Raw genomic sequence first — 22,563 nt, 5'->3', positions numbered from 1 at the left:
TACAGATTTTTTTTGCTGGTACTGTAAAATGCAGTTTTCCTGCTGGGGAAAAAAAAAACACTACAAAGGCGTGTGTGAACAAAGCCTAAAGGCGGCGTTACACGGTACGATATATCGTGCGATCGCACCTGCCCCCGTCGTTTGTGCGTAACAGGCAATTTGTTGCCCGTGGCGCACAAAGTCGTTAACCCCCCTGTCACACGTACTTACCTCCCTAACATCCTCTTCCTGAAGTGGGAGGGACATTCGGCGTCACAGCGACGTCACACAGCGGCCGCCCAATAGAAGCGGAGTGGCGGAGATGAGCGGGACGTAACATCCCGCCCACCTCCTTCCTTCCACATTGTCGGCAGGACGCAGGTAAGCTGTGTTCGTCGTTCCCGGGGTGTCACACGCAGCGATGTGTGCTGCCTCAGGAACAACGAACAACCGGAGCACAGAAGGAGGAACGACTTGTCAACGAGCAACGATAAGGTATTTTTGCTCGTTCACCGTCGCACGTAGCTGTCACACGCTACGACATCTCTAACGATGCCGGATGTGCGTCACGAATTCCGTGACCCTGACGACATATCGTTAGATATATCGTAGCGTGTGATGGGGCCTTTAGATTTCTTTGTCGCTCTATTGGGAGACCCAGACAATTGGGTGTATAGGCTATGCCTCCGGAGGCCGCACAAAGTATTACACTCAAAAGTGTTAAGCCCCTCCCCTTCTGCCTATACACCCCCGTGCTCCCACGGGCTCCTCAGTTTTTTGCTTTGTGCGAAGGAGGTCAGACACGCACGCACAGCTCCACAGATTGGTCAGCAGCAGCTGCTGACCATGTCGGATGGAAGAAAAGTGGGCCCATATAGGGCCCCCAGCATGCTCCCTTCTCACCCCACTTTTGTCGGCGGTGTTGTTAAGGTTGAGGTATCCATTGCGGGTACGGAGGCTGGAGCCCACATGCTGTTTTCCTTCCCCATCCCCCTCAGGGCTCTGGGTGAAGTGGGATCCTATCGGTCTCCAGGCACATGAGACCGTGCTTCATCCACAACTCCTGTGGAGCCTGCTGGATAGGAGCCGGGTATCGTTCAGGGACATGGCCCTGCTACTTGGAGGTACTCTGTGTCCCCGTGGGGACCGCGCACAGCAACACTCCAGCTTTGCTGGGTGTGCTAGTGCACCGGGGACCGCGGAGCTGACCGGGTTAATATGTGCCATTACACACTCAGCGTTGCTGAGTGTGTTTATGTATAGGGACTGCCGCATTGACCGCCGCTGCCTTGGAAATACTGCGGCGCGGCTGGGACTTGTAGTGCGCCGGGGACTTCCACGCCGGCCGCGCTTTTATGGCGGCCGCGTTTATTACTAGAGTCCCCGGCTTTTTGCGGCCTAGTTTCCTTTCCTCCCGCCCATAGCCCTGACAGGCAGGGGAAGGGCGGGACGCTGCATAGAACGAGCAGCACTGAGGGCTGGAGCATGCTTTGCATACTCCACTTCCCTCACTGTGCACAGTGCAGGCACCAGTTCCCGCTCTTTCTGGGTCACGCCCACGGCTCCCTCCTCTCCTCAGGACGCATTCCTGTCAGCTCCTTGGACGCTGCAGAGGGGGACAAAATCTGGGAGACCCAGGCAGGGACTCTGGTGGCCTCACAACCGCTTTAAGCGGGTGGTAAGCAGCACCTGTGGTGCTAGCCCCATTGTGCAGTAGTGTAACATTATATGTTTATTTTACACTGTATAGTGCACAGTTGATTTCTGGCTATATACCCTATTGTGTTGCTCAGGGAAGATAATAGCATGGCGCCCACGAAAGGCAGGGGTGCCAAAACACAGGCTTATTATGTTGCCTGCGCCGCATGTACGACCCCGCTACCGGCAGGTTCCACTGACCCTCATTGTCTGCACTGTTCGGCCCCTGTGACACTTGCTCAGCCAGAGCCTCTGCTAGGGGGGGCCCAGGGGGAGCCACCTGCTAACACTGTTCAGGTGACAGGGACGGAGTTTGCAAAACTCTCTGAGACTATGGCTAAGATACTAGAAGCCTTGCAGTCCAGGCCGGTATCTCAGCACAGGGACTCTGTTGATTCTTTGTTCCCGGGCCCACCTCAGCTGGACCAACAATGTCCTCCCGGGGTATCTCATGGATCCCAAGCTGAGGGTTCTGACACAGACCCCAGCCCCAGACCGACTAAGCGAGCTCGCTTAGATTTTCCCTCGACATCATCATATTGTTCAGGGTCTCAGCGAGGGGAATCGCTGGTCGATGACGCGGAAGTAGCTGATCAGGATTCTGATTCTGAGGCCGCTCTCAATCTTGATACTCCGGACGGGGACGCCATAGTGAACGACCTTATTGCGTCCATCAATCGTATGTTGGATATTTCTCCCTCAGCTCCTCCGGCGGAGGAGTCGGCTTCCCAGCAGGAGAAATTCCGTTTCAGGTTTCCCAAGCGTACACCGAGTATGTTTCTTCAGCGCTCTATTGGGAGACCCAGACGATTGGGGTATAGCTACTGCCCTCTGGAGGCCACACAAAGCACTACATTAAAAGTGCAAGGCCCCTCCCCCTCTGGCTATACCCCCCCGTGGTATCACGGGTTCTCCAGTTTTAGCTTTGTGTGCGAAGGAGGTCAGACATTCCATGCATAGCTCCACAGATTTTAGTCAGCAGTAGCTGCTGACTATGTCGGATGGAAGAAAAGAGGACACATATAGTGTTCCCAGCATGCTCCCTTCTCACCCCTGGATGGTGTTGTAAGGTTGAGGTACCTATTGCTGGTACAGGGCTGGAGCCTGACATGCTGTTTTTCCTTCCACATCCCCTTGTAGGGCTCTGTGGAAGTGGGATCCTGCCGGCCTCTCAGCTCTGATGCCGGGCTCCATCCACAGACCCATTAGAACCTGATGGATTCGGAGCAGGAGTACGATCAGGGACAGGGCCCTGCATCTTACAGGTACTCTGTGTCCCCGGCAGGCACAGACACACTCCGGGCTGGCTGGGTGTTATAGTGCGCCGGGGACCGCAACGTGGAGTTGGTGTCCCTACAGATTACTGGGGGATTGTTTGTGTTTGGGAACGCAGCGCCGACCCCCTCTGGACCGGGCGGCGCTGCTGTGACTTGTGGTGCGCCGGGGATCCGCCGTCCGCGCTTTTACGGCGGGCGGCGGTTATAACTTTAGTCCCCGGCTTTTTGGGCCTAGGACGCCGGCAGCTCCGTTTCGTTCCCGCCCCCACCCTGTCATTCAGGGTAGGGGAGAGACGCTGTTCGCAAGCAGCGACGAGGGCTGGAGCCTGATTTACATGCTCCAGCCCTCTCACTAGGCACAGAGGGAAGCAGGCTTCCCGCTCTTGGCCAGGAACGCCCAGGGCCCGCCCCCCCTCCTCTCTAGAGACGCCGGCAGCCATTACATGCATGCCTGGCTGGAGGAAGGACGCAAGGCTCTGGGAGACCTGGACTAGGGGCTATCTGGCGACCACACACCCGCTTTTTAAGCGGGCGGTAAGCGATTTTTCTGTGCTGGTCCCTCTAGTGCCTCACTGTGTATCAGTGTACTGGATACAGTTATATAGATATTGTATTTCTTGCACTGTGAGGTGCGCTTCTGGCTGCATATCCCAGATCGCTCTGTGGAAGCAGCAACATGTCATCCTCAAAACGCAAGGCTGCCAAGGCAAAAAGGGCTGTGTATACTGCGTGTGCTGCATGTGGGGCTAATCTACCAGCAGGCTCCGATGACCCCCATTGTGTGCAATGCTCCGACCCGGTGCTGCTTCGCCAGCCGGAGTCAGGAGAGGTAGCGACCCAGGCTGAGACGCTTGTAAGTTCTGCCCCGGTGACAGGGACGGACTTTGCAGTTTTTGCAGATAATATGTCTGTATCTATGGCAAAAATCCTTGAGACCTTGCAATCTATGCATGGGGCTCAGTCTCTGGGCACGGCGAGGCCTCTGTCCTCAGGTCCCCCTTACTTGGAATGTATCCAGCCCACAGGGGGGTCCCCGGCTTCACAGGCCGAGGATTATGACTCAGATGATGGCCCCAGCCACCCTAAGCGAGCTCGCTGGGAAAGACCCTCGACGTCTTCACACTGCTCAGGGTCTCAGCGCAATCAGTCTCCCTGTGATGTGTCTGATGAGAGTGATCAGGAATCCACTCCTGGAACCCCTCTCAACCTGGATACCCCGGATGGGGATGCCATGGTAGACGACCTTATCTCAGCCATCAATAGGCTGTTGGATATTTCTCCCCCAGCCCCTTCAGCAGAAGAGGCGGCTGCGGAGCAGGAAAAGTTTCGTTTCCTTTATCCCAAGCGTAAATTGAGTGCTTTGTTAGATCACTCTGACTTCAGAGAATCAATCCAGAAGCACGACGCTCACCCAGAAAGGCGTTTCTCTAAACGATCTAAAGATACGCGTTTCCCTTTCCCCCCTGAGGTGGTCAAGCGCTGGACACAGTGTCCAAAGGTAGACCCCCCGATTTCCAAACTTGCAGCTAGATCCATAGTTGCAGTGGAGGATGGCGCTTCACTTAAAGATGCCAATGACAGACAGATGGACCTTTGGTTAAAATCTGTCTATGAAGCTATAGGCGCGTCGTTTGCTCCGGCATTCGCAGCCGTATGGGCACTCCAGGCTATTTCAGCTGGCTTAGCAAAAGTGGATGCTATCATGCATCCAGCAGTGCCGCAAGTGGCGCACCTTACCACGCAGATGTCGGCGTTTGCGTCTTACGCTATCAATGCGGTCCTAGAATCTACCAGTCGCACCTCAATGGCGTCCGCCAATTCGGTAGTTTTGCGCAGAGCCTTGTGGTTAAAGGACTGGAAAGCAGATGCTGGTTCCAAAAAATGTTTAACCAGTTTGCCTTTGTCTAGAGAGAGACTGTTTGGCGAGCCATTGGCTGACATCATTAAGCAGTCCAAGGGTAAAGACTCCTCTTTACCACAACCCAGAACACCCAAACCTCAGCAGAAAAAGTGGCAGCAGAGGTTTCAGTCCTTTCGAGGTTCGGGCAAGACACCATTTACCTCGTCCAAAGGGACTCAGAGGACGCAAAGAAACGCAGATTCGTGGCGGACTCACACACGCCCCAAGAAAGCAAATGGAGGTACCGCTTCCAAAGCGGCTACCTCATGACTTCCAGCCCCCCCCCTCCGCATCGCCGGTCGGGGGCAGGCTCTCCCGCTTTTCCGGCATTTGGATGTCACAGGTCAAAGACCGGTGGGTGACGGACATTTTGTCTCGCGGGTACAGAATCGAGTTCAATTCTCGTCCTCCAGCTCGGTTCTTCAGAACCTCCCCACGTCCAGACCGAGCAGATGCTCTGCTGCAGGCGGTGGATTCCCTAAAAGCGGAAGGAGTGGTTATCCCAGTCCCTCCTCAGGAACAAGTGCAAGGGTTTTACTCCAATCTCTTTGTGGTTCCAAAAAAGGACGGCTCGTTCCGTCCTGTTCTGGACCTAAAACGGCTCAACAAACATGTGCACGCCAGGAGGTTCCGGATGGAAACCCTCCGCTCTGTCATTGCCTCAATGTCCAGAGGAGACTTCCTTGCCTCAATAGACATCAAAGATGCTTATCTCCACGTGCCAATTGCTACAGAACATCAACGTTTTCTACGTTTTGTGATAGGAGACGACCATTTTCAGTTCGTAGCTCTTCCATTTGGTCTGGCGACAGCCCCACGGGTCTTCACCAAGGTCATGGCGGCGGTGGTAGCAGTCTTGCACTCTCAGGGACACTCGGTGATTCCTTACCTAGACGACTTATTGGTCAAAGCTCCCTCTCAGGAGGCATGCCAACTCAGCCTGAATGCTACGCTGGAGACTCTACAGTCTTTCGGATGGATCATCAACTTTCCAAAGTCGATCCTATCACCGACTCAGTCACTAACGTATCTTGGCATGGAGTTTCATACTCTAGCAGCGATAGTGAAGCTTCCGCTGGACAAGCAGCGGTCACTACAGACAGGGGTGCAATCTCTCCTGCAGGGCCAGTTGCATCCCTTGCGGCGCCTCATGCATTTCCTAGGGAAGATGGTGGCAGCCATGGAAGCAGTTCCCTTTGCGCAGTTTCATCTGCGCCCACTTCAATGGGACATTCTCCGCCAATGGGACGGGAAGTCAACGTCCCTGGACAGGAAAGTCTCGCTTTCCCAGACGGCCAAAGACTCTCTACAATGGTGGCTCCTTCCCACATCATTGTCTCAGGGAAGATCCTTCCTGCCCCCATCCTGGGCAGTAGTCACGACAGATGCGAGTCTGTCAGGGTGGGGAGCAGTATTTCTCCACCACAGGGCTCAGGGGACGTGGACTCCGCAGGAGTCCACCCTTCAGATCAATGTTCTGGAGATCAGAGCAGTGTATCTTGCTCTACTGGCCTTCCAACAGTGGCTGGAAGGAAAGCAGATCCGAATCCAATCGGACAACTCCACAGCGGTGGCATACATCAACCACCAAGGAGGGACGCGCAGTCGGCAAGCCTTCCAAGAAGTCCGGCGCATTCTAATGTGGGTGGAGGACAGAGCATCCACCATATCCGCGGTTCACATCCCAGGCGTAGAAAACTGGGAAGCAGACTTCCTCAGTCGCCAGGGCATGGACGCAGGGGAATGGTCCCTTCACCCGGACGTGTTTCAGGAAATCTGTCGCCGCTGGGGAGTGCCGGACGTCGACCTAATGGCATCCCGGCACAACAACAAGGTCCCGGCATTCATGGCGAGGTCGCGCGATCAAAGAGCTCTGGCGGCAGACGCCTTGGTTCAAGATTGGTCGCAGTTTCAGCTCCCATACGTGTTTCCGCCTCTGGCGGCTCTTGCCCAGAGTGCTACGCAAGATCAGATCCGAGTGCAGCCGCGTCATACTCGTCGCTCCAGACTGGCCGAGGAGGTCGTGGTATCCGGATCTGTGGCATCTCACGATCGGTCGACCGTGGTCACTGCCAGACCGACCAGACTTACTGTCCCAAGGGCCGTTTTTCCATCAGAATTCTGCGGCCCTGAACCTGACTGTGTGGCCATTGAGTCCTGGATCCTAGCATCTGCTGGATTATCTCAGGGAGTCATTGCCACAATGAGACAAGCTAGAAAGTCGAATTCGGCTAAGATCTACCACAGAACGTGGAAGATTTTCTTGTCCTGGTGCTCTGCTCAGGGAGTGTCTCCCTGGCCATTTGCATTGCCCAAGTTTCTTTCCTTCCTGCAATCGGGGTTAGAAAAGGGCTTGTCGCTCAGCTCCCTTAAAGGGCAAGTTTCGGCACTATCCGTGTTTTTTCAGAAGCGTCTAGCACGTCTTCCTAAGGTGCGCACGTTCCTGCAGGGGGTCTGTCATATTGTGCCCCCGTACAAGCGACCGTTAGATCCATGGGATCTGAACAGGGTACTAGTTGCTCTCCAGAAGCCGCCCTTCGAGCCTCTGAAGGAAGTTTCCTTTTCTCGGCTGTCGCAGAAAGTGGCGTTTCTTGTTGCAATCACATCGCTTCGGCGAGTGTCTGAGCTGGCAGCTCTGTCATCTAAGGCTCCCTTCCTGGTGTTCCACCAGGACAAGGTTGTGCTGCGCCCCATTCCGGAGTTTCTCCCTAAGGTCGTATCCTCTTTTCATCTTAATCAGGATATTTCCTTGCCTTCTTTTTGCCCTCATCCGGTTCACCGGTATGAAAAGGCCTTACGTTTGCTAGATCTGGTGAGAGCACTCAGAATCTACATTTCCCGCACGGCGCCCATACGCCGTGCCGATGCACTTTTCGTCCTTGTCGCTGGTCCGCGCAAGGGGTTGCAGGCTTCTAAAGCCACCCTGGCTCGATGGATCAAAGAACCAATTCTAGAGGCCTACCGTTCTGCGGGGCTTCCGGTTCCTTCAGGGCTAAAAGCCCACTCCACCAGAGCCGTGGGTGCGTCCTGGGCATTACGTCACCAGGCTTCGGCTCAACAGGTGTGCCAGGCAGCTACCTGGTCCAGTCTGCACACTTTCACCAAGCATTATCAGGTGCATACCTATGCTTCGGCGGATGCCAGCTTAGGTAGAAGAGTCCTGCAGGCGGCAGTGACACCCCCGTAGGGGAGGGCTGTTTTGCAGCTCTAACATGAGGTATTTATTTACCCACCCAGGGACAGCTTTTGGACGTCCCAATCGTCTGGGTCTCCCAATAGAGCGCTGAAGAAGAAGGGAATTTTGTTACTTACCGTAAATTCCTTTTCTTCTAGCTCTTATTGGGAGACCCAGCACCCGCCCTGTTGTCCTTCGGGATGTTTTTTTGTTGTTTGCGGGTACACATGTTGTTCATGTTGAACGGTTTTTCAGTTCTCCGATGTTATTCGGAGTTAATTTGTTTAAACCAGTTATTGGCTTCCTCCTTCTTGCTTTGGCACTAAAACTGGAGAACCCGTGATACCACGGGGGGGTATAGCCAGAGGGGGAGGGGCCTTGCACTTTTAATGTAGTGCTTTGTGTGGCCTCCAGAGGGCAGTAGCTATACCCCAATCGTCTGGGTCTCCCAATAAGAGCTAGAAGAAAAGGAATTTACGGTAAGTAACAAAATTCCCTTCTTCTGGACCACTCTGATTTCAGAGAGGCAGTCCAGAATCACCATGCTTGTCCAGATAAGCGTTTTTCTAAGCGCCTTAAGGATACACGTTATTCCTTTCCCCCTGATGTGGTCATGGGTTGGACTCAGTGTGCCAAGGTGGATCCTCCAATCTCCAGACTGGCAGCTAGATCCATAGTTGCAGTGGAAGATGGGGCTTCACTCAAAGATGCCACTGACAGGCAGATGGAGCTCTGGTTGAAATCCATCTATGAAGCTATCGGCGCTTCTTTTGCCCCAGCATTCGCAGCCGTATGGGCGCTACAAGCTATCTCAGCAGGTCAAGCGCAAATTGACGCAGCCACACGCACGTCCGCGCCACAGGTGGCGTCCATAACCACTCAGACATCGGCATTTGCGTCTTACGCTATTAATGCTATCCTGGACTCTGCGAGCCGTACGGCGGTTGCAGCCGCCAATTCGGTGGTACTCCGCAGGGCCTTGTGGCTACGGGAATGGAAGGCAGATTCTGTTTCCAAAAAGCGCTTAACCAGTTTGCCAATTTCGGGGCGAACGATTGTTTGGCGAGCGTTTAGATGAAATCATCAAAAAATCCAAGGGAAAGGATACATCCTTACCCCAGCCCAAACCGAACATACCCCAACAGAGGAAGGGGCAGTCGAGGTTTCGGTCCTTTCGGGGCGCGGGCAGGTCCCAATTCTCCTCGTCCAAAAGGCCTCAGAAAGATCAAAGGAACTCTGATGCATGGCGGTCTAAGTCACGTCCTAAACAGACCACCGGAGGTGCCGCTACCAAAGCGGCTTCCTCATGACTTTCGGCATCCTCACTCCGCATCCTCGGTCGGTGGCAGGCTCTCCCGCTTTTGCGACACCTGGCTGCCACGGGTAAAAGACCGTTGGGTGAGAGACATTCTGTCTCACGGTTACAAGATAGAGTTCACCTCTCGTCCCCCGACTCGATTCTTCAGGTCATCCCCGCCTCCCGAGCGAGCCGAGGCTCTTCTGCAGGCGCTGGGCATTCTGAAGGCAGAAGGAGTGGTGGTCCCTGTTCCTCTTCAGCAACAGGGCCACGGTTTTTACTCCAACTTGTTTGTGGTCCCAAAGAAGGACGGGTCTTTTCGACCTGTCCTGGACCTGAAACTTCTCAACAAACACGTAAAGACCAGGCGGTTCCGGATGGAATCCCTCCGCTCCGTCATCGCCTCAATGTCCCAGGGAGATTTCCTTGCATCGATCGATATCAAGGATGCTTATCTCCACATACCGATTGCTCCAGAGCACCAGCGCTTCTTGCGCTTCGCCATAGGGAACGAACACCTGCAGTTCGTGGCACTGCCGTTCGGCCTGGCAACAGCCCCACGGGTTTTCACCAAGGTCATGGCTACTGTAGTAGCGGTCCTCCACTCTCAGGGTCACTCGGTGATCCCGTACTTGGACGATCTGTTGATCAAGGCACCCTCTCTAGAGGCATGCCAACACAGCCTCGACGCTACCCTGGAGACTCTCCAGAGTTTCGGGTGGATCATCAATTTTCCAAAGTCAAATCTGACACCGGCCCAATCGCTGACATACCTTGGCATGGAGTTTCATACCCTCTCAGCATAGTGAAGCTTCCGCTGATCAAGCAGCGGTCACTACAGACAGGGGTACAATCTCTCCTTCAAGGTCGGTCACACACCTTGAGACGCCTCATGCACTTCCTGGGGAAGATGGTGGCAGCAATGGAGGCAGTTCCTTTCGCGCAGTTTCACCTGCGTCCTCTTCAATGGGACATCCTTCGCAAATGAGACAGGAAGCCGACGTCCCTCGACAGGAACGTCTCCCTCTCGCAGGCGACCAAAGCTTCCCTTCGGTGGTGGCTTCTTCCCACTTCATTATCGAAAGGGAAATCCTTCCTACCCCCATCCTGGGAGGTGGTCACGACGGACGCGAGTCTGTCAGGGTGGGGAGCGGTTTTTCTCCACCACAGGGCTCAGGGTACGTGGACCCAGCAAGAGTCCTCGCTTCAGATCAATGTTCTGGAAATACGGGCAGTGTATCTTGCCCTGAAAGCGTTCCAGCAGTGGCTGGAAGGCAAGCAGATCAGAATTCAGTCAGACAATTCCACAGCGGTGGCATACATCAACCACCAAGGCAGCACACGCAGTCGGCAAGCCTTCCAGGAAGTCCGGCGGATTCTACTGTGGGTGGAAGCCACGGCCTCCACCATCTCCGCAGTTCACATTCCAGGCGTGGAAAACTGGGAAGCAGATCATCTCAGTCGCCAGGGCATGGACGCAGGGGAATGGTCCCTTCACCCGGACGTGTTTCAGGAGATCTGTTGCCGCTGGGGGGTGCCGGACGTCGATCTCATGGCGTCCCGGCACAACAACAAGGTACCAGCGTTCATGGCGCGGTCTCAAGATCCCAGAGCTCTGGCGGCAGACGCCTTAGTTCAGGATTGGTCGCAGTTTCAGCTCCCTTATGTGTTTCCTCCGCTGGCACTGTTGCCCAGAGTGTTACGCAAGATCAGGGCCGACTGCCGCCGCGTCATCCTCGTCGCTCCAGACTGGCCGAGGCGGTCGTGGTACCCGGATCTGTGGCATCTCACGGTCGGCCAACCGTGGGCACTACCAGACCGACCAGACTTGCTATCTCAAGGGCCGTTTTTCCATCTGAATTCTGCGGCCCTCAACCTGACTGTGTGGCCATTGAGTCCTGGATCCTAGCGTCTTCAGGGTTATCTCAAGACGTCATTGCCACTATGAGACAAGCTAGGAAACCAACGTCCGCCAAGATCTACCACAGGACGTGGAAAATTTTCCTGTCGTGGTGCTCTGCTCAGGGTATTTCTCCCTGGCCTTTTGCTTTGCCCACTTTTCTGTCCTTCCTTCAATCTGGACTGGAAAAGGGTTTGTCGCTCGGCTCCCTTAAGGGACAAGTCTCGGCGCTCTCTGTGTTTTTCCAGAAGCGCCTAGCCAGACTTCCACAGGTACGCACGTTCCTGCAGGGGGTTTGTCACATCGTCCCTCCTTACAAGCGGCCGTTAGAACCCTGGGATCTGAACAGGGTGCTGACGGTTCTTCAGAAACCACCATTCGAGCCAATGAGGGATATTTCTCTCTCACGCCTTTCGCAGAAAGTGGTTTTTCTAGTAGCAGTCACTTCACTTCGGAGAGTGTCTGAGCTAGCAGCGCTGTCATGCAAAGCCCCTTTCCTGGTGTTTCACCAGGACAAGGTGGTTCTGCGTCCGGTTCCGGAATTTCTCCCTAAGGTGGTATCCCCCTTTCATCTCAATCAGGATATCTCCTTACCTTCTTTTTGTCCTCATCCAGTTCACCAATGTGAAAAGGATTTGCACTTGTTAGATCTGGTGAGAGCACTCAGACTCTACATTTCTCGTACGGCGCCCCTGCGCCGCTCGGATGCACTCTTTGTCCTTGTCGCTGGCCAGCGTAAAGGGTCACAGGCTTCCAAATCAACCCTGGCTCGGTGGATCAAGGAGCCAATTATCGAAGCTTACCGTTCTGCTGGGCTTCCGGTTCCCTCAGGGCTGAAGGCCCATTCTACCAGAGCCGTGGGCGCGTCCTGGGCTTTGAGGCACCAGGCTACGGCTCAGCAGGTGTGTCAGGCGGCTACCTGGTCGAGCCTGCACACTTTCACGAAGCACTATCAGGTGCATACCTATGCTTCGGCGGATGCCAGCCTAGGTAGACGAGTCCTTCAGGCGGCGGTTGCCCACCTGTAGGAAGAGGCCGTTTTACGGCTCTCTTACGAGGTATTATTTTACCCACCCAGGGACTGCTTTTGGACGTCCCAATTGTCTGGGTCTCCCAATAGAGCGACAAAGAAGAAGGGAATTTTGTTTACTTACCGTAAATTCCTTTTCTTCTAGCTCTAATTGGGAGACCCAGCACCCGCCCCTGTTTTTTTTGTGTACACATGTTGTTCATGTTGAATGGTTTCAGTTCTCCGATATTCCTTCGGATTGAAGTTACTTTAAACCAGTTTATAATTCTTTTTCCTCCTTCTTGCTTTTGCACCAAAACTGAGGAGCCCGTGGGAGCACGGGGGTGTATAGGCAGAAGGGGAGGGGCTTAGCACTTTTGAGTGTAATACTTTGTGCGGCCTCCGGAGGCATAGCCTATACACCCAATTGTCTGGGTCTCCCAATTAGAGCTAGAAGAAAAGGAATTTACGGTACCTTCTTCTGCTTCTGGACAAGGAAAGGTTAATCTTCTGTCTGGTTTCCTACTTGCAGAGTGAGTTTTGCAGTGATAAGCCCAAGTCTGCAGCCAAGCTGGGTCTTCCGGAGTCTCTGGCCATCCTGTCTGAGATGGGGGAGGTGACAGATGGTGTCTTGGACACTAAGGTAAGGCCATTAGAGATCCATTAATCTTCTGTTTAGATGTGGCTTCTGAATTCTCATGGTATGCACATCTCTCCTTTACAGATTATTCATTACCTTACACATTATGCTGATAAGATTGAATCCATCCAGTTCTCGGACCAATTTTCTGGTCCAAAGGTTATGCAAGAGTAAGTATGATGAAATACAGGCATTGCACGTCACATCCTCCAATAAAGCGGTCTTGTCTTAATATGACATATGCATATACTGTGTGTGTGTGTGTATATATATATGTATATATATATGTATATATATATATATATATGTATATATATATATATATTTCTTTTTCGCTCCTAATTGGGAGACCCAGACAATTGGGTGTATAGCTATTGCCTCCGGAGGCCACACAAAGTATTACACTTAAAAGTGTAAGGCCCCTCCCCTTCTGGCTATACACCCCCAGTGGGATCACTGGCTCACCAGTTTTGTGCTTTGTGCGAAGGAGGCAACACATCCACGCATAGCTCCACTGTTTAGTCAGCAGCAGCTGCTGACTATGTCGGATGGAAGAAAAGAGGGCCCATACAGGGCTCCCAGCATGCTCCCTTCTCACCCCACTTCATGTCGGAGGTGTTTGTTAAGGTTGAGGTACCCATTGCGGGTACGGAGGCTGGAGCCCACATGCTGCTTCCTTCCCCATCCCTTTTTACAGGGCTCTGGGTGAAGTGGGATTCTATCGGTCTCCAGGCACTGAGACCGTGCTCCATCCACAGCCCCTGGTATCTGCTGGACATGGAGCGGAGTATCTTCAGGGACATGGCCCTGCTACATGGAGGTACTCTGTGTCCCTGTGGGGACCGCGCAGACACACGGCAGCACTGCTGGGTGTGTTAGTGCGCCAGGGACAGCGGCGCTGTCCGCACTAGTGCCATCGCACACCACAGCGTTGCTGGGTGTGTTAGTGTATTGGGTGACTACTGCGCTAACCGCCGCTGCCACTTTTATTTAAGGCGCCGCTGGGATTTGTGGTGCGCCGGGGACTTCCGCGCCGGCCAGCACTGATATGCCGGCCGCGCTTATTAACTCGAGTCCCCGGCTTCTGGGCCTAGTCTCCCTTCGTTACCGCCCACAGGCCTGACAGTCAGGGTAGGGGCGTGACGCTGCATAGCACAGCAGCGCTGAGAGCTGGAGTATGCTTTGCATACTCCACCCCTCTCACTGTGTGCACTGTGAAACCGGATTCCCGCACTTTCTCAGGCACGCCCACGGCTTCCTTCTCTACAAGGACGCCGGCAGCCATTAGTGTCAGTTTCTGTACGATACAGAGACAAGTGTGGAAGACCCTGGCATTCTGATAGTCACACAATCGCTGCAACAGGCGTTAAGCAGCACCTGTGGTGCTAACCCCTCTAGTGCAGAAGTGCACTTATAGATATGCTTGTACTATATACATTGCACTGTTTGGTCGCACGTTGTATATACCCTCCTGGATTGTGCGGAGGAGTTATCAGCATATTCTCTGTGTAAAACAAAGGTGCAGAACCACATGTTTTTCTATGCAGCCGGTACAGCATGTACGGCTATACGGCCGGCAGGTTACATAGACCCCCATTATATCCAACTCAGCCGGAGTCTCTGCTAATGGCCAGAGGATGAGGACGGTGTCTGCAGTATTTACTGACAGATTTTCTGAGACTATGGCTATGATACTAGAAGCCTAGCAGTCCGGACATGTCTCTCACAACATGGGCACTGTTGAATCATTGATCCATGGCCCCCCTCAGTGTGAACAACTAACAGCTCCGGGAATGTCACACGCATCCCAGAGTCACGGCTCTGCACAGACGTCAGTCCCAGACAGCCTAAGCGGGCTCACTATGAGCGGCCCTCGGTTTCATCAGGGTCCTAGCAGAAGGACTCTCTGTGTAATGAGGCGGAAGTAGCGGCTCAGGATTCTGATCCTGAGACCGCTCTCAATCTGGATACACCTAATGGTGACGCCATAGTGAATAATCTTATAGCGTCCATCAATAGAATGTTGGTTATTTCTCACCCAGCTCCTCCAGTGGAGGAGTCAGCTTCACGTATTTTTCTGGACCACTCTGCCTTCAGAGAGACAGTCCAGGAACACCACACTTATCCAGATATGCGCTTCTCCAAACGGCTTAGGATACACGTTATCCCTGCCCCCTGACGTGGTCAAGGACTGGACCCAGTGTCCCAAGCGGCATCCTCCAATCTCCAGGCTTGTAGCTAGATCCATAGTTGCAGTGGGAGATGGAGCTGCACTTAAAGATATGAATCCAAGAGAACACAGTCCTGCACCACCCATACACGCCTATCACACCTGGGATCACTGGAGGGTAAGGAGTATAGCACCAGACGTCCTTGTTGGAAGCCGGATCAGCGTGCAGGTCCAAACAGCAAAAGTCAGTTCAGTTCATCAATACAGAAGAAGAATAAGACCGCACCAATGCTGATGTCTTTTTCCGGATAATCTTTATTCCATAAACTCGGTTAAAAGGTGTTGTAAAATCAGCGGGTGGAGGAGACCTGGATGCGGCCCCTCACTATGGACGACGGCCGTTTCGCCTGTGATTAGGCTTCCACGGGTCCACTGGTGGACCCGTGGAAGCCTAATCACAGGCGAAACGGCCGTCGTCCATAGTGAGGGGCCGCATCCAGGTCTCCTCCACCCGCTGATTTTACAACACCTTTTAACCGAGTTTATGGAATAAAGATTATCCGGAAAAAGACATCAGCATTGGTGCGGTCTTATTCTTCTTCTGTATTGATGAGCTGCACTTAAAGATGCCACTGACAGACAGATGGATCTCTGGTCTAAATCCATCTATGAGACTGTCGGCGCACCGTTGGCTCCAGCATTCTCACCCTTGGGGCACTCCAAGCTATTTCAGCTTGTCTTACACAGATTGACACGGTTACACGTACATCTGTGCCGCAGGTGGCATCCTTAACCTCTCAAATGTCTGCATTTGTTTCTTACGCGATTCAGGTTGCCCTAGACTCTGCGAACCGTACGGCAGTAGCCTACGCTGCTCCGTGTTTTTAAGCAGAGCCTGGTCTGCTCGTTAAGTGAATGGAAGGCAGATTCTGCTTCCAAAAAAGGTTGCTTAACCAGTTGCCTTTTTCTGCTGACCGACTGTTTGGTGAGCGTTTGGATGTAACCATTAAACAGTCCAGGGGTAAGGATTCATCCTTTCCTCAGCCCGGACACAACAAACCCCAACAGAGCAGGAGGCAGTCGTGGTTTCGGTCTTTTCGAGGCTCGGGCAGGTCCCATTTTTCCTCGTCCAATGTGGACTCAAAAGGATCAGAGGAGCTCAGATTCTTGGCGGGCTCAGTCACGCCCAAAAAAGAGACAGTCTGAAAACCCGCTTCCAAGGCGGCTTCCTCATGACTTGCGGCCTCCTCTCTCCGCATCCTCGGTCGGTAGCAGGCTCACCCGCCTTGGCGATATTTAGCTGCCATAGGTCAATGACCGTTGGGTGTGAGACATTCTGTCTCACGGGTACAGGATAGAGCTCACTTCTCGTCCTCCAACTCGATTCTTCAGAACTTCTCCACCTCCCGGCCGAGCCGCTGCTCTTCTGCAAACAGGGTGCACTCTATAGGCAGAAAGAGTGATGACCCCCGTTCCTCTTCAGGAACAAGGTCACGGTTTTTACCCCAAATTTTTTGCGGTGCCTATAAGAACGGGCCGTTCCGTCCCGTTCTGGATCTAAAACTGCTCAGCAAGCTCGTGGACACCAGGCGGTTCCGGATGGAATCCCTCCGCCATGTCATCGCCTCAATGTCCCAAGGAGATTTCCTAGCATCATTAGGCATCAAGGATGCTTATCCACACGTGCCGATTGATCCAGAGCACTAGCGTTTCTACGCTTCGTTATAGCAGACGAACACCTTCTGTTCGTAGCTCTACCTTCCGGCTAGCGACAGTCCCACTGGTCTTCGCCAAGGTCAGGGCAGCAGTAGTCACAGTCCTGCACTCTCAGGGTCACTCTGTGATCCCATATTTAGACGATCTACTTGTCAAGGCACTCTCTTAGGAAACATGCCGACACTGCCCGAACGTTGCGCTGGAGACTCTCTAGAGTTTTGGGTGGATCATCAACTTTTTGAAGTCAGATCCGACCCCGACCCTATCGCTAACATATCTAGGCATGGAGTTTCATACTCTCTCAGCGATAGTGAAGCTTCCGCTAGACAAACAGCATTCACTACGGGCTGCAATCTCTTCTTTAAGAACCAGTCGCACACATTGAGACGCCTCATGCACTTCCTACGTAAGATGGTAGCAATGGAGGCAGTTCTTTTCGCGCAGTTTCATCTGCGTCCACTACAATGTGACATTCTCCGCCAATGGGACGGGGAGTCGACCTCCCTCAACAGAGTCGTCTTTCTTTCTCAGGCGGCCAAGGAATCTCTACGGTGGTGGCTTCTTCCCACCTCATGGTCAAAAAGAAGGTCCTTCCTATCCCCATCCTGGGCGATAGTTACGACAGACGCGAGTCTATCAGGGTGGGGAGCAGTTTTTCTCCACCACAGCGCTCAGGGTACGTGGACTCAGCAAGAGTCCACCCTTCAGATCAATGTTCTTGAACACAGAGCAGTGTATCTTGCCCTACAAACCTTCCAACAGCAGCTGGACAGCAAGCAAATCCGACTTCAGTCGGACAACTCCACAGCGGTGGCATACATCAACCACCAAGGAAGAACGCGCAACCGGCAAGCCTTCCAGGAAGTCCGGCAGGTTCTGATGTGGGTGGAAGACACGGCATCCACCATATCCACAGTTCACATCCCAGGCGTGGAAAACTAGGAAGCTGACTTCCTAAGTCGCCGGGGTGTGGCCGAAAGGGTATGGTCTCTTCACCCGGACGGGTTTCAGGAGATCTGGCGCCGCTGACAGAGGCCGGACGTCGATCTAATGGCGTCACGGCACAACAACAATGTGCCAGCTTCATGGCACGGTTTCACAATCATCGAGCTCTGGCGGCAGACGCCTTAGTTCAGCATTGGTCGCAGTTCCAGCTACCTTATGTGCCACCTCTGGCATTGTTGCCCAGAGTGCTGCGCTAGATCAGGACCGACTGCGGCCGCGCCATCCTCGTCGCTACAGATTGGCCGAGGATGTTGCGGTTCCCGGTTCTGTGGTGCCTCACGGTAGGCTAACCGGGGGCACTACCAGACCAATCAGACTGGCTGTCTCAAGGGCCATTCTTCCATTTGAATTCTACGGCCCTCAACCTGATGGTGTGGCATTGAGTCCTGGAACCTAGTGTCGTCAGGATTACCTCAGGACGTGGTTGCCACCATGAGACAGGCTAGCATACCAACGTCCGCCAAGATTGACCACAGGACGTGGAAGATATTCTTATCTCGGTGCTCGGCGCAGGGTGTTTCTCCCTGGCCGGTTGCATCGTCTATGTTTCCTTCCTTCCTGCAATCTAGGTTGGAAAAAGGGTTGTCGCTCAGTTCCCTTTAGGGACAAGTCTCAGCGCTATCTGTATTTTTTCAGAAACGACTTCCTCAGGTACGCACGTTCCTACGGGGAGTTTGTCGTCTCAGCACTCCGTACAAGCGGCCGTTAGAGCCCTGGGATCTGAATAAGGTTCTAATTGCTCTTCAGATGCCGCCTTTCGAGCCTTTGAAAGAGGTCTCCCTTCCCGCTTTTCTCGGGAAGTGGCCTTCTAGTAACGGTCTCGTCTCTTAGGAGAGTTTCCGAGCTAGCAACGCTCTCATACAAATCTCCCTTCCTGGTCCTTCACCAGGACAGGGTAGTTCTGCGTCCGATTCCGGAATTTCTCCCTAAGGTGATATCCCACTTTCATATCAATCAGGATATCACCTCACCTTCTTTGTGTCCTCGTCCAGTCCATCAATTTCAGAAGGATTTGCATCTGTTGGTTCTGGTGAGAGCACTCAGGTTCTACTTCCCGCATGGCGCTCCTGCGCCACCCGGATGCACTCTTTGTCCTTGTCGCTGGTCGGCGTAAACAGTCGCAAGCTTCTGAATCCACCCTGGCTCGGGGGATCGAGGAACCAATTCTTGAAACCTACAGTTCTACTGGGCTTCTGGTTCTCTCAAGGCTGAAGGCCCATTCTACCAGAGCCGTGGGTGCATCCTGGGCATTACGGCACCAGGCTACGGCTCAGCAGGTGTGTCAGGCACCTACCTGATTGAGTCTGCATACTTTTACCAAGCATTTTCAGGTGCATACCTACGCTTCGGCACACGCCAGCCTAGGTAGATAAGTCCTTCAGGCGGCGATTGCCCACCTGTAGGAAAGGGCTGTTTGACGGCCCTATCACGAGGTATTCTTTTACCCACCCAGGGACTGCTTTTGGACGTCCCAATTGTCTGGGTCTCCCAATTAGGAGCGAAAAAGAAGAAGGGAATTTTGTTTACTTACCGTAAATTCCTTTTCTTCTAGCTCCAATTGGGAGACCCAGCACCCGCCCTGTTTTCTCGGGGTTTTTCTGTTTTTTCGGGTACACATGTTGTTCATGTGGTATGGTTCAGTTCTCCGATGTTTCCTCGGATTGAATTGGTCTTTAAACCAGTTATTGGCTTTCCTCCTTCTTGCTTTGGCACTAAAACTGGTGAGCCAGTGATCCCACTGGGGGTGTATAGCCAGAAGGGGAGGGGCCTTACACTTTTAAGTGTAATACTTTGTGTGGCCTCCGGAGGCAATAGCTATACACCCAATTGTCTGGGTCTCCCAATTGGAGCTAGAAGAAAAGGAATTTACGGTAAGTAAACAAAATTCCCTTCATATATATATATATATATATATATATATAAATAAAATTAGTGAGAGATATAGGGATAGATATAGAGAGATAGATATAGATAATATGTAGTGCAAATTTGATTTGTGAATATTTTAAGACCGAAAACTGTATACACTTCACCTTTCTTAGAGGGCTTGAATGGGTCGTATCCAGTATAGTGCTAAGCCTCTTGAATTCTGCTCCACGTTTATTACTTGTTTTGGACCATTTTGTTCCTCGCCCGTTATGTGGGTGTGCTGTATAAAGAAAAGGTTTGGTTTATAGAAAGTGTGATGCCATATGCCAAACTGAAAGCCCAGAATTCTAGCATAAATTAAGACCTCCAATAGTTGATGTGAGAGTCGACATCTACAGATGTTACCATTATATTGCCCAGCGTGAGCCATTGAAATACAATTTACTCATTTCCAAACTGCATTTTCTAAGTATGCTGCCTAAATAATATACAGGGTTAGGAAATTACCCCCGTGTAGAAACAGGAGAGGAATCGAATGGATTGCTCTCCTGTTTCTGTTGCACAGTGTATTACACTCATAGAATGGCCCAGGCTGGATGTAACTGTAGCAAACTCTCATCTGTGAGAAGTATTGGGTTAGTGCCTATGTGTAAGGCTAGGTTCACATTTCTGTTATTTTGCATCAGTCACATGCATTGCTTGACGCTTGTGACTGATGCGTTGTACAACGGGTGACAAGAATTGGAATTCATTCTCACGAGAAAGCAGATTCTGTTATAAAACGAGTGATAGTTCACAATAGCCGGCCGCCGGCTTTTGAGAGCGATCAGATGATCTCCCGGCGGCCGGCTTTTGAGAGTGATCAGCTGATCATTCACAATAGCCGGCCGCCGGCTTTTGAGAGCGATCAGATTTCTCGGCGGCCGGCTAATGAGAGTGAACAGATGATCTCCCGGCGGCCGGCTTTTGAGAGCGATCAGCTGATCTCCCAGCGGCCGGCTAATGAGAGTGAACAGATGATCTCCTGGCGGCCGGCTTTTGAGAGCAATCAGCTGATCTCCTGGTGGCCGGCTAATGAGAGTGAACAGATGATCTCCTGGCGGCCGGCTATTGAGAACGATCAGCTGATCGCTCTCATTAGCCAGCCGCCGGGAGATCAGCTGATCGCTCACAGGAGCCGGGCAATCAGCTGATAGTTCGGCCGCCAAGAGACAGCATGTGTTCCTGCCGCCCAACGGTCAGTCGTTCCACAAATGATCAGTCGGGCGGCGGATGCAAAGCAAGGGCATCGGTCACAATCCACCGCTCATACAAGTCTATGGGAGACAACGGAATCCGCCAAACGGATTGCGTTGTTCATCAGAGCGGATTGTGACTGATCATAATCAACGGAAATGTGGACCTAGCCTTTTGAGGAGAATGTTTCTATTCACTGACAGCAGAAATTTTGAAAATATTGAGGCATTGAGAAACAAAGGAGAAAATTCCTCAAAACTTGGCTTTATACAGTAATCCTGAACCCAAGTAAATAGTCACATTTTTAAAGAAGCAAATGCTTTCTGTGCATCGGGAAATGACATTGAGGCCAACGATCAGTCAGGTAGGTTCCAGCTGCAATATATGCGGCTTTCTGGAAGACATTATGCTACATTTCTTGGTCTGTAATTGGTCCTGCCTGTGTTTTTCTTTAATAAAAAAAAATTATGGGAGATGCAAAATAGGGTAAAAATTCTCAAAACTTGCAGCAATTTTCATTATAGCAATATTAAGTGCTCTTAAAATAAGTCTTGATAAAATGTAAATCTTTTGGGGACCCCCACCGATCGCCAGAACAGGGACTTTAATCCTTATTAGAAATGAGCGCATGCTCGAATGTTGCTTTATTCATTCTCTATGGGGCTACCGGAGCGCTGTATTTGGCTTTCTCTTGGCAGTCACATAAAGGGTAAATGGAGCAGAGGTCGCTAATGCTTCATTGTAAGGACTCTCTCACACTGCCGTATGTTCAATCCAAGTGTCATTCGACAAAAAACATTAGTTCACATTCGGACCATTGTTCTTCTATGGGCCCGAGGAAAAATAAAAAAAACAGCATGTCCGGGATGCATCCAATTATTGGATCACACTCAGCCATGCAAGTCATTGAGACCATGGAAAACATTGGACTGCACTCGGACGACACCTGAGTGCAGTCCGATTTTCACGGACTGACATGATGGAGACTTTTTTTTTCCTCCGTTGTTTCTTTATCCGAGACAATCGTATCACACTATGATTTCTGATCAGTGTGATTTGCATAATCGTCCCGATTCTCTTGGCTGAGAGAATATATGGCCGTCACTAGCCTAAAAGGGATAAAAGTGCCCCTTTCTGGCGATCGATCAGACCCCCTCTGATCTAGAGGTTATCACCTCTCTCATTAGATATGTGATGACTTCCTCCACCTGGAATACCCCTCTAAAACACCAGTTGACTATTTCTAGAACTGAACCACGGTGATTCTACAGACGTGTGTTATTGACGTATGTGACACTTGAGATGGATTAGGCACAGGCTCCTATTTAATATTCATATATTTTATAGGCTGATATCACAGAAAATTGTATGTTACCCTTAAGTTTTGGTATTTGTCCCTTACACGCTGGTCTTTTTCAGGGAAGGGCAGCCTCTTAAACTGCCAGAGACCAAGAAGACTCTTCTGTTTACATTTAATGGTAAGGATGAGGGGTACTAAACAATTAAGGGAAACATAGGAAAACTTTGAAAATCATTTGATTAAATCTTTCCATCGTAGTGCCTGGAGCTGGAAACGCATCAGTAAAGGATATGGAGTCTCTCCTACCGCTGATGAACATGGTGATTTACAGCATTGACAAAGTGAAGAAGTTTCGTCTGAACAGAGAGGTGAGTTACGCCAGGGAAATCTGT

At 52.0% G+C, this 22,563-nt stretch overlaps 1 protein-coding gene across 2 annotated transcripts in view; it reads left to right on the top strand.

Moving 5' to 3' along the window:
• CCDC47 (coiled-coil domain containing 47) overlaps window positions 1–22,563 on the top strand; it is a 96,624-nt gene that overhangs the window by 64,940 nt on the left and 9,121 nt on the right. For both annotated transcript variants that reach the window (XM_075350323.1, XM_075350324.1), the window contains exons 8-11: window positions 12,768–12,878; window positions 12,960–13,045; window positions 22,291–22,349; window positions 22,430–22,539. In XM_075350323.1, coding sequence (XP_075206438.1) covers window positions 12,768–12,878; window positions 12,960–13,045; window positions 22,291–22,349; window positions 22,430–22,539 — 366 coding nt within the window. The remainder of the gene's footprint in view (window positions 1–12,767; window positions 12,879–12,959; window positions 13,046–22,290; window positions 22,350–22,429; window positions 22,540–22,563) is intronic.

Source organism: Anomaloglossus baeobatrachus, chromosome 5 (assembly GCF_048569485.1).
Source record: "Anomaloglossus baeobatrachus isolate aAnoBae1 chromosome 5, aAnoBae1.hap1, whole genome shotgun sequence".
NCBI lineage: Eukaryota > Metazoa > Chordata > Amphibia > Anura > Aromobatidae > Anomaloglossus > Anomaloglossus baeobatrachus.
This window is presented reverse-complemented; position numbering and strand designations above follow the sequence as displayed.